Source organism: Mercenaria mercenaria, chromosome 7 (genome assembly GCF_021730395.1).
Source record: "Mercenaria mercenaria strain notata chromosome 7, MADL_Memer_1, whole genome shotgun sequence".
NCBI classification, from domain to species: domain Eukaryota; kingdom Metazoa; phylum Mollusca; class Bivalvia; order Venerida; family Veneridae; genus Mercenaria; species Mercenaria mercenaria.
The window spans coordinates 26245117-26259968 of NC_069367.1; the positions used below are offsets into that span (position 1 = coordinate 26245117).

A 14852-nucleotide genomic window follows, 5' to 3' on the forward strand; every position below is an offset into this window, starting at 1 on the left:
ATATGACGTTTGCTAGTGTAATTCAGTTTGTGGAAAATTTAAAAAAGATGCAATAATTTTTTTCTTTCTGGATAAATACTTTTGATTTTACCACTTATTTTCTTAGTTAGAACATTTCCAATAAAATGATAACAGTTTCAATGAAAAATTCGGAAAAAAATTGTTTTCAAAATTTCCGGCTGAAGTGCTTGCTGTGAAAGTGAAAAATAGCAATAACTTTTTTGTTTCAGAATAAAAACCTTTGATTTGACCACTCATTTTCTAAGTTCAGACATCTCCAATTACAATGGTGATGATTTAAAAGCAAAATTTTGATAAATAAGTGATTTCAAAAATTCCCGCAAAAGTGATATCTTGACAATGACTAGATAAAGCAAAGTTTAATAGGCAGGCCGATATTGTGCTATATCTTATATGAGGGTAGGATAATACCATGTACATGTATAAACGATGATAATCTTACGATGCAAACATTTGCAAATCAGTCAAATATTCTGTTACAACTTTTTTAGGCATACACACGTCATTGCGAACTTATATTATTGCGAGCTCTGCCTTCTAGACACCAACAATGTTTTACTTCTTTCATTGAATAATTAAACGTAACAATAGTAATTTTGCAATGAAAAAAATTTTTTGTTAGTAGTGCGGAACTGCAATCGGATAAAAATGGCTTCGTTTTCTTTTCAAATTATCTTCCACTAATGAAAACCAGATCTTACATTTTCGGCTCCCGGCCTCCGTGGCCAAGTGGTTAAGGTCGCTGTAAATTTTGTTTTGTGATCCATGGCATGAACGCTACTTTACCGATTGTTCAGTGAAAATTTTAAGAAATTGTAGCTAAATTTGATTCTATAGTCGCTTACTGTACAACTTTTTGTAATAAAATTAACCTGTATGAGAACAAAGGTTATTTTGTTTTACAGATGCCATGTAAGCAGTGAACTTATCAGCAATTTTACAGACAACGGTGATGGAACAGCGTCTGCAACAATTGAAGCTTTTAAGTTCTACAATAACGACCAAATTTTCTTGACATGTGATCTGAAGGTCTGTCCAAGCGGCTCGACCTCGTGCGACGTAAGACAATAATTTTTTCCACGATGCATGAATTTACGAAATATTTTTCTTTTTAAAAAACAGACATATGTTGCAGTAATAGGGATTGTTAAAGACGTAGTTAATATCTTTTCACATATTTCGACATACATACGAAGACTTTAAACCGGTCTCATTCTTGCAACGTGTATCCAAATACAATGTCCTACTGTTATTCGTTAGAGCAGATAAGACATGTTGATCTCTTGTGTGGCTCTTGAAGCATGACATGTTTGTCAATTCTGCACACGGAGCTCCTGTTGCAATTGTCATACATAAACCATAGCGCGCATTTTCAATCCACATTGATGTCAATTATAAACTCGTGTACATTTTTTTTCAAAATTTCCAGACATTTTATTCAATCAAACGTTTATTTATTTAGAACATTAGTTTCTTGCATCATTGCAAAAAGGAGTCTTTTGTTTTATTGAAATATCTTGCATTCATTGTTACTGAAATAATACTGAACCGGCTACCATCCGAAAACACTACGTGGATGTTTCAAACTACGTCAACGTCACCTTTCAACTTTTTGCAACGTAAAAATCAACCATCTTACCACGATGTAACGACATCTATTTCGACGACTAAAATTGTGTATATCCGAAATTGTATATCCGAATAAGATTCTGTATGTCACGCTTCATGTAACACAGAAAGAGAACCACCTTTTTATCCTTATTTAATGTGAATATGTCACAATTATTTATATTACGAACTACTTGCAGGATTCGAATCTTTAGATGGTTACAATCCAGTCATGTGTCTTGTGAATCTATTTCAAGCAGGCGCAATGCCTGTCACTGATAGGTGTTTTGAATGACTATACGATTTTTAATTAAAGGTTAATAAATTCATAACGAAGAAGAGGTGTAGGCATTATCGTCTTGGATCAAATTCTAATTGAAAAAGCTACCTGCCTTCAAGAATATCTGTTCTCCTTTTCTTCTACCTGCCCAGGTCTGAAATGTGTATACAACATATAGGTACACCACCCACACCGTTAAATCTGAAATATTACGTTAAGCATTACAAAGATATAAAAAGTGTATAAACTAAGTTATTTTCTTGCAGACTCAATGTGCAGGTTCCAGAAAGAGAGAAGTAGGCGACATATTCAAAAGATCCGCTCCGGAATCAGAGACTGTAGGATTTTACCCAAAGCAAGTTCACAACGTATTGACAGTGTTTGATCCGAGAGAAAACAGCGCCATGACAGGTAACTGAAATATTCTTATATGCAATAATTTGAGTATTCACAACCTATTCAAACAATATTTTACATTTTGAGACAGGAGAGCAAGAGGTCCAACTGCATATAAATTCTTCGGTTGTTGTTTAGTGATACTTTGCGATTTACTGCAGTTATGATATAAATTTACATGAATGATAGACAAGATACATTATACGTTTATTTAATTGCTTGCTGGTCAATATTCGAAGCTATTGCCAGAGGTCTGAAAATCCGATGCTCAGTAATTTTGACTATAGACCCGCGAGCCATTCAATATGTGTTTTATCACACGACACCAGAACTAGATTTTCAAGTTTTGACTGATAGATATTCACCATCTGTTTACTTATAAGCCCAGTAAACAGTTGTTGAATATAGACTAGTCATACAGCACAAAAGTATGGATCGATTTATTTAACGTGTCTCGTAATAAGTTATTACAACTTTTAACCGACATTAGCCACAGCCTTACACGCCACACACCCCACAAACAACGTCAGTTCGTAGCTGCCTATAAACCATTTACCAAAATTTTAATGTAAATTAAAATAAAAAAAAGGCATTATATTCCTCTTTACTAGAGCTTTTTCTAATCTGTTAAAAATGCAAATGGCGGAATCTTAGAAAAATGATTAAACCAACGCTAGTTACTTTTCAATTATAAAGCATGGATATCAGTCATCGCCAATACAAACAAAAATCTACTATTTTTAGCTTTACAGTTCTAAGACTATATTGTCATATTAAATCTTAAAACTTGCACCTTCCTGCAGTCCTTTTCCGAATTCTAACGCATTTGCAAATAAAGTGACAATTCTCAATTCTTCAGTATTCTAATGATTGTTCTCAATGATGAACAATTATACTTAAGTTTACATATAGTTAATGTTCTAACATTATCTCTTTCAGTTACTCCATTTGGATGGAGCTTTGTGTTCACCTTGACCTTTGTGCTCTGCAATCGTCTGGCCAGCGTCTTTTGATACCAACAACAAATGTCCTGCACATGGAAAAACCATCTGACGTTTGCTACGCTATACAGCTATCAGTTGTTTTGTCACATTGTGCATTGTTACATTACGTTATTTCATATTTTGACTACGCATTTAAAGTGATCAAAGATAATAAATTTTTAAATATGTAAGTTTTGTTGTTGTAGTTGGTGACATTACCGTCAAAGGTAAACAGCCATATAGGCTACAAGGATGTGTGATATCACATGACAACGGGGACAGTTTGCTTAGTACAAACATTGCAATGTGCACAACCTTTACCCTAAGGTCACAGTGAATCTTTTGTAAAAAAGACGAAAAATAATCCTTTACTAAATTGGCAATTTAAGGAACATTTAGTATTTATAAAGAATGATTGGACCTTACTAAATGTCGATACTATTCACCATGTCCAATGTTTCACGAGCTTTATAAATCATTGAGGCCCGTCTGTTCAGCAGATCAATAAAAACATTACTTGATATAGATGAACCAATCGGATCGCATGATATCCAACTAATTTTTTCACCCATATCGGTTTAATGTCTTAAACATTGACCTGCTTAACTGTATTGTTACGGTACGGACTTTGTAACGATAAGGCGGAGGATGTGTCAGGCAGCCGGTTAGCTCAGTCGGTAGAGTATCCGCCCTCTAAGCGAGGAGTCCAGGGTTCCAGTCCTGGATTGACTTTACAATTTTATCCTGTGACACTACAGCTGACGTTGTAAAATAGAACAAGGCTTTGTAAATACAACCAAGAAAATTCACGTTTAATTGAATATTACTAATAAAGAATGACTGAACCTAACGTACAATCTAAAAGTAAACACAGAAGTTAATTAAGACATATTTTTTTTTAAAAGAAAATATTCATGTTGTTGATTTATTGCAGCATGTCTCCAGATTTGGCTAAAAAATAATCTTTCTTTCAAATTGAAGTTTGATCATATTATGAACATTAGAATATGAATTTAAAAAGTTCCAAATCAACAAAAAAGATGACCGGGTCGGGAATCGAACCCCGGACCGCCGCGGCAATAAGGACATTTTCCCGTCGTCGTAATGAGTAATGACTTCAAAATATAGATACTGTATATAATGGAGACAGTTTACCTGGAGTAAAAGCGTGACAAACGCTTTTCGATTTTTTATCGCAAAAAAGTAGCAAAAACAGCAAATTCTCATGTGTTTCCGTAACATAAAGTTTGTCAGTAATTAAGTTTTAAAGCCTTCTTATGAAATATAGCATTTATTTCAAGATATCTAAAAAAAAATTTTTTTTGTTTTGTTTTCGAACGATCTGGAGGCATGCTACTTTAACAGAAGAATTTTGCTATTTTACAAAATAAAAAAATTATATGGTTTCAAAGTTATTGACAGTTAATGAAAAATGAACTGCGATGCAAGTTTTAACAACATTTACTGTATTCTCAAACGGTCAACATTTTTTATATGTTCCACACTCTTCAAATTTAACTAACTTGAACATGATAACTATAAAACAAACGAACAAAATAAACAATCCTTTTTAGCAAAATTCTCTTACAGTTCGTTTCCGTAAACATCATGTTTGTAAACGTTAAAGATTGCGTTTTGTAACCTAAACTTAGGGTTCCATATTAGTGTGTCTTAAGAAAAACTTGAGATCAAGCTAAAACAAAACGTAATAAAAAAGTAGAAAGGTCATTTTGAAAGAAAAATTTTGGTTTGAAAACGTGTAAACACATATGACCGAGTAATCAAACTGTACACTATGCCTTTGGCTAATACTTAACTAATATAATTATATGATCAGGATCCATGCTGTTAGCTTTCAAAGCCTATTGAGAAACTGTTAGCGAACAGCATGGATCCTGACCACGCTGTGCGGATGCGCAGGCTGGTCTGAATCCATGCTTGTCGAAAATGCATTGTTGGTTTTCTCATGGTGCGGTTCATATATATACACAAAACTACATACGCACATGTATAACATGACAATTTTATAGATAGTTATGCACGTATTCCTCCGTGGTGTATTGGTCAAGACCGCGGGACTCTGGTATTCTTTTTTATTATTTGGCATTTTAAGATAAGTTAGAAACAAAAACTCGTGTTCTAATCTTCATAATATAAGCAAACTTCAATTTTAAAGAAAAATAATTTTTAGCAAAAATCTTTATCAGTGCCTTTAAAGTGCATTTATGTTCAGACTATCCTGGTTTCCCAGTAGTTTCCGGACGAAATCGCTATTTTTTGCCAATAACTTTCGAACAAAACATAGTAGAAACATAAAATTTTCACTGAAAAAAAGCTGGGTTCTTCGTTAACACCATGCAGTTTTTCGTATTACGTCTTTGTTCGTGGCACGAATGTAGATGAGGCCTCAAAAGGGACAATTAATTCTATTAATATCACAGTTAGTCCGAGTAGTTTTCCGGACCTTCCATTGTAGCAGTTGTAACCTTTCTGCAAGCGAAAATATTTCAAATTCCGTTATATATATTCAAAATTAAAACATAATCCTGAAGCGTGATGATGATTTGAAAAGTCTGTTTCAAGAATTTATCAAATACTAGATTCATAAATCGCTCAGTACAAATATGCAAAATCAAGTTTGAATGACGTTTCCAACGTAATGCTAAATTGATATCGGTGGTTGGGTTTTGAAGATCTGTAGATTTGTAAACAGATGATGTATTTGGCTCGAATTTTCAGGAACTGATCATAAAAATCTAATCTTTCTAATTTTACATTTATTATTACATTAAGACTGGCTTTCCTGGAGACTAACCTGTATACACACTTTGCCCCCATAAAAATCATGCAAACTGCTATAATTAAGAAAGAAATGTTGAGTTGGTTTCAGATTAAAATGAGGGCCTTTTGGAAATACAAAAAAGAAACACAGGTTAAAATATATATTCATATAATATTATTAAAACTGGCTCAAACTGAATATCACAGATATGGAATTCTACAATCAAGTGTACTCCTCGTAAAGCCACGGCTTACACCTGTGGCAAAACCACTCCTCTCCATTTTCTAAACTTTCACAAAGATATTCGTTGGCCTGTTGTGTCAGACAATGCTCATGAAACCATAATCCACATGTCTCTTCATCGCAGCCGAACCAAAGAATGCCGTTAATCTCATCATCTGGCCTCCCCTTCTCTTTACAGTCACCACATACATACATGCTCGCTGACATGATCTGCTCCTCAATAAATAGACGTTTTCTCTTAAGGTCCACCTTAGAAGACGAATATAAAGAATTTGATTATTCATAAACTTGCAACACTTGTTCACCATCATAAGCTGACACTGTACATCAAGAAACAAAACTCTTTCCTGCTTTTTGCAAGATTTATGTCCCCTTTTGGACTTACAAAATATCAGATTTCTTGGTTAAGTTTTATGTTTAGGTCAACTTTTTCTCTTAAACTATCAAAGCTATTGCTTTGAAACTTGAAACACTTGTTCACCATCATAAGCTGACCCTGTACATCAAGAAACATAACTCCATCCTGCGTTTTGCAATAATTATGGCCCCTTTTGGACTCAGAAAATCAGTTGTCTTGGTTGAGTATTATGTTTAAGTCAGCTGTTCTTCAAAGCTATTGCTTTAAAACTTGCAACAGTTTTTCACCATCATAAGTGGATGCTGTACGTCAAGAAACATAACTCTATCCTGCTTTTTGCAAGAATGATGGCCCTTTTTAGACTTAGAAAATCATGGATAGGACAATATTTCTATTATACAAAAAATCAGATAAGCGTCAGCACCCGCAAGGCGGTGCTCTTGTTTAATTGAATTACTTCCCTTTCATGTTACTATAAATAGCTTATTTTGTAACTTCTTTATGATTGATCGTAGGGAAAAAACAAGACCACTTTCCTTTGGTACAACATGGATGGTACCTCCAATTTTTATACGCCCGTTTGAAAAACGGGACGTATTATGGGAACGCCCCTGGTGGGTGGGCGGGCGGCGTCCACAGACTTTGTCCGGAGCATATCTTCTTCATGCATGGAGGGATTTTCATGAAACTTGGCACAGTTGTTCACCATCATGAGACGGAGTGTCATGCACAAGAACCAGGTCCCTTGGTCTAAGGTCAAGGTCAAACTTTGAGGTCAAATTCAAGAATGACTTTGTCCGGAGCATATCTTCTTCACGCATGGAGGGATTTTGATGAAACTTGGCACAATTGTTCACCATCATGAGACGGAGTCTCATGCGCAAAAACCAGGTCCCTAGGTCTAAGGTCAAGGTCACACTTAGAGGTCAAAGGATACAAGAATGAAAACTTTGTCCGGAGCATTTCTTCTTCATGCATGGAGGGATTTTGATATAACGTGGCACAAATGTTCACCACCACGAGATGGAGTGTCTTGCGCAAGAACCAGGTCCCTAGGTCTAAGGTCAAGGTCACACTTAGAGGCCAAAGGTCAGATACAAGAATGACTTTGTCCGGAGCATTTCTTCTTCATGCATGAAGGGATTTTGATGTAACTTGGCACAATTGTACACCATCGTGAGATGAAGTGACATGCGCAGGTCCCTTCTTTAGAATTACTTCCCTTTGTTGTTACTATAAATAGCTTATATTGCAACTTTTTCATTACTAGTCGTAGGGAAAAATCGAGACCACTTTTCTGTAGTACAACATGCATATTACATCCAATGTTGAGGTGTGTTTTGACCTATCTCTAAAGGGTAAGGAGTTTTGTGTGGACTTACAAATTATTTTTGGATTTTTTTTTAAGATTAACTTCCCTTAGTTGTTACTATAAATAACCTATACTGTAACTTTTTTTTAATTGACCGTAGGAAAAAACCAAGATCACTTTTCTGTGGTACAACATAGATGCTACTTTCAAATTTTAGGTGTATTTTAAGGTATTTCTACATGGTAAGGAGTTTTTATGTTGATTTAGAAAAACAAAAGAATTCTAATGATTACTAAACAACCACAAAGTTAAGATTCCATTTGCAAACACAGCTGCTATTTGCTAATTTGCTGCGACGGGGCGTATATTGTGACATTCTTGCACTCTTGTTAAGTGTATTTTCACATATATCTACCTGGTAAGGATTTTTTTGTGGACTTAGAATTTTTTTTCTGTTGACTTTGATTATTTTCAATTCCTTCCCTTTGTTCTTCTTGTCCTTTCGGCTTCAACAGTTAAGTTCTTTAAATTTTGCTCCCGTCCTCCTCTGATAGAACCTTTTAGGCATATATTGCCCCTCTTGGCGGAGCTTTCGTTTTCTTTTTTCACCAACAACTCTTGTCAATGACAGCTCTTGTTTAATTATGTTAGACTTTGTGTTATATTTATTATGTTCATAAGTATTTGTTTTGGTATTTTTTAAATAAATAGATTAAAATATGTGTTGAAATTTTCAGTGATTGTTGTATTTTCAAAATGGTATTAAGCGGCATTTGTTCGTACGTGCGAACAATATTCCAATATTCTTTCTCAGTTCTCACATTTGTTCATATTTGGATATTTTTCAAATGCATACAGTCCGATTTGTTCGTACAAATTCAAATCTTGCATTCTCAGACATTTGTCGACTAGACAGCTGATTTGTTCGTACACAAATGAGAGATCTGAACAGAATATTGTCGTATGAGAAATGCAACTAGAATTGTTGTCGACACAATGGATCAGACATGACGCAAAACGAATTGATTTTAAAAAAATGCAAAAGAATTTTTGAATGCAAGTTGGAAATTTGTTCGTACGTACGAACAAATCTGGACTGTTCAAACAAAATGTCAGAACTGAGAGTTAATCTTTTGCATACAGACCCTGGATTTGTCCGTTCGTACGAACAAAATTCCAAATTGCTTTTTTTTTTAAGTTAATTCTTTTTCAGTTCTCTCATTCCTTCGTACATGTGAGGTTGCTCATTACGAACAAATAATTGTGAGAAATGAAAAAGAATTTTTAAAGCAGTCTGGAATTGTGTTCGTACGTACGAACAAATCTGGGCTGTTCGAACTGAATATCAGAATTGAAAAATAATATGGACAGGATTTGTTCGTACGTACGAACAAAATTCCAAATTGCATTTTTTCAAGAAGAAATTCTTTTTCAGTTCTCACATTTGTTCGTACGTACGAACAAATCCAGGCTGTTCGTACGTACGAACAAATGATAGTGAGAAATAAAGAAAAAATTTAAAGCTATTTTGGAATTTTGTTCGGACGTACGAACAAATCTGAGCTGTTTGAACAGCATGTCAGAACTGAAAAATAAAACGGAATATGGGTTATTGTTCGTATGTACGAACAGCCAGGATTTGTTGGTACGTACGAACAAAATTCCAAATTGCATTTAAAAATGTGAGAAATGAACAAGAATTTGTAAATTTTATTTGGAATTTTGTTCGCAAGTACGAACAAATTTTGATTTTCTGTTGCTGTGGTCTGCGATTTCTTCAATTTTTGCTGTGATTTTCACCGGTAAAAACTCCGTATAGCGGCAAAAAAGAGGAACAGACCGGAAGATCCTCTTTTATTCCGGAAGCAGATAAAAAAAGTATTGAAAAAGTATTGATTTGGTATATCTTTTGTTTTTGCTCAATTAAAGACCACTTGCACTAAATAAAACTTAAGAAAATGAATGGATTTGATAAACATGTAATATACCGTCCTAGTAGTAAAATTAGTATTTAAAAACGTAAATTTGTTATGTAAGTTACGCATATATTTATCACACAACATGTAATTTAGAAGTCCCTTTAGAAAAAAGTCAATATCAAGCAAATCATACCTTCTCCTTCTGTTTTCGTTCTTGCTCTTCCTATTTTTTCTGTTTCCTAATACTTTTCATTTCTTTGTCCTTTAGCTTTCTAGCTTCTCTTTCTTCTTTTTCTTTCATTCTCTTTATCTTTTTCATCCTATCATCTTCTTGTTTCAGTTTTCTTTTCATTTCCATTTCCTTTTTCCTTCTTTCTGATTCACTCTTCTTTTTTCAGCAAGTTCTTCCTTCTCCTTGAATATCATAAAGTATAGTTTTTATCCGTATTGATGCTTCTAATATGTTATTTAAATCCTTAGTTAGTAGGAAGAAAGGTACGTATGTTTTAAAAATTGCAACTACACTAATTACAGTGGGATTGATGATATGAGTAACAAATTACTAAATAAATGTACTTTCAAACATGTTTACCTTTAGTTGACTCAGCATATCATTGCCGCTGCTGATAAGTCTGCCCTCGGCTACAACCCGTGTTCTTTTCTGCTGTTTATTCTGTGGTTTTGTGGGAGGGGGTACCAGAATGTTTGCCAGTGAATTTGAAATGAGTCCTCTTCTCACCAATGGGTTAGTAATGTAAGACCCATAGGTACCACAGGTCCTCACCTCAGGCTCATCTGGTCCTGCAAAGCATATAAATATAACTGCATAGCTAAACTTAAGAGGATTGACATAAATTCTCAATGTATTTCAAATGACGATATCGTTTATTTTCACCGTGAATATGTGTTTTGATTGTGGAGCTAAAAAGGCATTTAGAATTAGCACTCATTTTAGATATATAAAACTTAGCATTACAATTAGTACCTCCGTTTGCGTCGTCTCTGAAAGTCGGTTCTACTATCTGTGATGTGTCTATCACAGAAGGACTGAATGGACAGATGCCAGTTTTAGCGAAACCGTTGACTATGGTAGCTGGCGCAATCTTGTCCGTTGCATGCTTTAAGACGACCGGAAACTTGGCTTTCCCAACACTGATAGCGGTATTTAAGTAGCCAAGACCGGCTGCCACTTTCGTGTACGCGTCTTTCAGCGGTGATATAATCTGAAATAGAATATCATTAATTATACTAATTACAAAACAAATCATAATACAGCTATGCCTTAGATTAAATGAGCAGTATTATAGCATTTATCTGGAATAAGTGTTTCGGCATTTTCAATACATTTTTGTATTAATTACTTTACCAAGAACTAGAGGAATTGACGTAGATTAATCGTGCGAGTTTATGTCATTGAATCAAAGAAGTATTTATTTTTTTATAGCAGACAATAAGTTAGCCCACAGATAAAACATTAACTTACATTGACGTCTAAAGGTTGCAGGATATGAGTGGAATGCCCAGGCAGACCAAGAAGCACAATACCCTCTGATATTGCCTTCTCAATGACAGCGATACTTATATGAGAGTCATGGTTGTCCATTACAAGCATTACGGGTCTCTCTCTGCCGCAGTTAGGGACAAACACGTTCACAAACACATATCCTGATATCCAACAAATACGCAAAACTAGATATTATTAAATATTAATATGAAGAAATGATCAGATATTAACACCCTTTTTTATAAAAGGGAGTAATTACATTTTTTATAAAAGAAAGAGAGCATACGTTTCACATTTTGTATATTCTGTCGGCGATTTATTAAATGAAAATGAAATACCAATTACATAGTGTTTAGAAACGGATAATTCAAAAGGAAATGACGCCAACGTGGAAAACAACGCTACCATTCCCGCGCATTTCATGAAAATTCAATGACGTTGACAGACAATATATTCATTTTATTATTAGTTTTTACGCGTTTTATGCTAGAACAGCGTTAGCGTATGTTCTTTTCAAAACATCTTCATCAGAATCCCTCAGGATCCCTCTCGAGCTCGGGCACCAACCAATCTCTCGGGATTCTGCAGATGTTATAACAAAAAAAAAAAAAAAAAAACGTGCGTTATCCCCATTCAAAACCGCCACACACTCTAAAGACTGTAATTCATTACCGCTTAGCTTTTGAACACTAACTTGACTCTCTAAAAATTTCGCAATGTATTTTTAAGAACAATCATAAAACAATTTTACAGTACCACTAGCTGTTTGCTTTTAAAAATTAAAGAAAATTTCATTTCACAAGGACAAACCGCACTGGGAGTACATGTACATGTCCTAATTCAATGCAAAAAAGGTTGTTAGGTATTATTGGTTGTCCAAAAAGTTTCGTGAAAATATAGGTAGGTTTGGCAGTTTTAGATAATGCTGGTGTGTTTTATTTTCGGTTCAGTGTGGGGAATTGAACGGAACACAATTGAACGGTGTTCCGTTTGGAACATCGATATTTTATTTCCAACATCATTATCTCGAAAGTCGAAATCACGATGATGAAAACGCGACACCATGAAATGATATCTCGTTGTCACCATCGTAGTTTCGTGTTTGCGCCAGCATGAATTAGTTTAAGAATATTTTATTGCAAATGTTACACAAGATACATTCATACACATACAGACAGACATAACAACACAAGCAATAGGATATTGACGGAAGTAATGAAATACTTATCGAGTCAACCTCCGGAAAGATAATATTTACAATACTATGGATGGCTGTTAAACTAATGTGTAACACATTCTTAGTTATTCATGAAAAAGAAAAAAAAAGCAAAATGAAAAACCAAAAAGAAAAAGGAAAAACAACAAAATGCTCAGAAATGGAAGGTAAAGATGAAATAAAAGTATTAGTACATCGCCTTTTTAATATTTAGAATATTTTAGCAAAATTAGGTAACCATAATAGTTAAAGTATGAAATAGTACATAGAAGAACTATATTCTCTAAAATGAAAAGGGAAGGAAGAAAATATATAGAGAAAGTGTTCAGCTGCCCCAAACCACTCCTAGCTTTATATACTTAACAGTCTTGTTGTCTGGAGATAATGACAGTGTGAAACAGTATAGGGGTCAGATCACAAGTCAAGCGAACCTATGGCTTCCAAGGATAAATTGTTGGACAGCTGTGAAGATTTGTCTGTTGTCAGTATCAGACAGAGAAGTATCACCATAAAGTAAGGTGTTAACAGTGATAGACTGGGTGAAATTACCAACAGAAATTAACATTACATGCCGAGGAAGGTAATACAGTCTACATTCAAGCAAAAAATGTGAGCTGGTCTCGGGTTGTCCGCAATGACAAAGCGGAGAGTTAACAATATTACGTAAGAACAAATGATAATTAAGACCACTGCATTTCATACGAAGTCTAACATGAAGAATTTGTGCTTTTCTACTTCCACAGTAATAATAAGAGGGAGTTTGACGCTGGTCGGCCTTAAGACGCCTCTTTAACACACTAAGCGACGGTGCATTTTTGATGTCATCCGAAAGATCGTTCCATTCGCGCACAGTCAAAGGGAGAAAGGAATTGAAGTATTGTGAAGTGCGAGAAGCCACCGAGCGGAGATCACCGGAATTGCGAAGGCTGTAGTTGGAAACTGAATTAACGACTGGCGGGACGAGACTGATCAGATACGAAGGAGAAGTGCCTCTGCACATTTGAAAAAACATGATAATTCTGTGATCGCGCCTTCTATCTTCAAGCGTCCTCCAATTCACCTCTAGTCTTAAGTCATGCAGTGATACTAGCTTGGTGGCTCCAGTTACGATTCTGGCACACTCATTTTCAATTTTGTCAAGTTGTTCCTTTTCATATGCTGTGCAGTTGTTCCAGATTACATCTGCATATTCCAAAATCGGTCGTATAAAGGAAAGGTATATCGTTTCAAGAGATCTTCGATCTAAGACAATTTTCAGCTTGCGCATAACATGAACCCTTTTCCAAGCCTTGCTTGTTATGTAGTTGATATGATGATGCCATTTACAATCGTTTGACAGAGTGACACCAAGATGTTGATGATAGGAAACCTCAGGAATCTGGAGTCCTGCCATAAAGAGGGGTAGATGTAAATGTTGATTTGCTTTGCGAGAAAACAATAAAGATTCAGATTTTGCAGGGTTTAACTGTACTAACCATGTATCGGCCCATCTGGATATTTTCTGGATGTCCGTCTGTAGTAACTGAGTTGCCTGTTCAGGTTGGTCAACAATAATATAAAGGCTAGTATCATCAGCAAACAAGCTGATTTCACTGCCAGTGTCAACTACAATGTCATTAATAAAAATCAAGAACAGAAGAGGCCCAAGAATAGATCCTTGGGGGACACCAGCACCGATACCTTTCCAAGTAGAAGAGGTTCCAGGAAGGATAACCCGTTGGCGTCTATTGAAAAGATAGTTAGAAAACCATTCAAGTAAAGATCCAGTAATACCTGCATTTTGTAGTTTTACAAGAAGACCTTTGTGCCAAACCTTGTCAAAAGCTTTGCTGATGTCAAAAAAGACAGCCCTAACCCCAAGCCCTTCATCTAGAGCTTTGCAAAATGTATTGTAGAGAAGGGTCAACTGACTGACAGTGGAGTGGCCAGGTAAGAAACCAGACTGCACCGGGGTTAGAAAAATTGTGTCATGAAGGTGATTGTAAATATGTTTAAATAAAACTTTTTCAAATGCTTTTTCTACACAGCTGAGAAGGGATATAGGCCGATAGTTGTTTGGGAGAGAGGAGTCGCCTTTCTTAAAAACAGCACACACGTTTGCATCTTTCCAGGACAGAGGAACGTTTGCTGAGTGCAGAGAATAGTTGAATAAAGAACAGAGAGGGCCGGAAAGTTGCCGAGAAGCCTCGCGCAGTATACGGTTACTAATTCCGTCGGGACCAGAAGCCTT

At 35.3% G+C, this 14852-nt stretch overlaps 2 protein-coding genes across 2 annotated transcripts; one reads left to right on the forward strand and one right to left on the reverse strand.

Annotated features, from left to right (window-relative positions):
- Window positions 1-897: 897 nt before the first annotated feature.
- LOC128558215 (uncharacterized) lies at window positions 898-3479 on the forward strand. The gene is made up of 3 exons (XM_053547082.1): window positions 898-1080; window positions 2176-2320; window positions 3245-3479. Exons 1-3 carry the CDS (start codon window positions 898-900, stop codon window positions 3316-3318), a joined length of 402 nt encoding a protein of 133 aa, XP_053403057.1. The 3' UTR covers window positions 3319-3479.
- Window positions 3480-6090: 2611 nt separating this feature from the next.
- On the reverse strand, window positions 6091-11756 carry LOC123555954 (uncharacterized). The gene is made up of 5 exons (XM_045346542.2): window positions 11386-11756; window positions 10888-11125; window positions 10495-10703; window positions 10096-10316; window positions 6091-6562 (listed from the first exon to the last, which is right to left on the reverse strand). The coding sequence occupies exons 1-4, from the start codon at window positions 11512-11514 to the stop codon at window positions 10251-10253; spliced, it is 642 nt and encodes a 213-aa protein (XP_045202477.2). The 5' UTR covers window positions 11515-11756; the 3' UTR covers window positions 6091-6562; window positions 10096-10250.
- Between the last annotated feature and the right edge of the window lie 3096 nt (window positions 11757-14852).

Coding starts and splice junctions, on each gene's coding strand:
- LOC123555954 (XM_045346542.2), bottom strand. CDS start 11,514: ATGCTTGTAATGGACAACCATGACTCTCATATAAGTATCGCTGTCATT. Junction 11,126..11,385: donor TGCAACCTTTAGACGTCAAT/GTAAGTTAATGT, acceptor ATTCTATTTCAG/ATTATATCACCGCTGAAAGA. Junction 10,704..10,887: donor CAGAGACGACGCAAACGGAG/GTACTAATTGTA, acceptor TATGCTTTGCAG/GACCAGATGAGCCTGAGGTG.
- LOC128558215 (XM_053547082.1), top strand. CDS start 898: ATGAGAACAAAGGTTATTTTGTTTTACAGATGCCATGTAAGCAGTGAA. Junction 1,081..2,175: donor GCGGCTCGACCTCGTGCGAC/GTAAGACAATAA, acceptor ATTTTCTTGCAG/ACTCAATGTGCAGGTTCCAG. Junction 2,321..3,244: donor AGAAAACAGCGCCATGACAG/GTAACTGAAATA, acceptor TATCTCTTTCAG/TTACTCCATTTGGATGGAGC.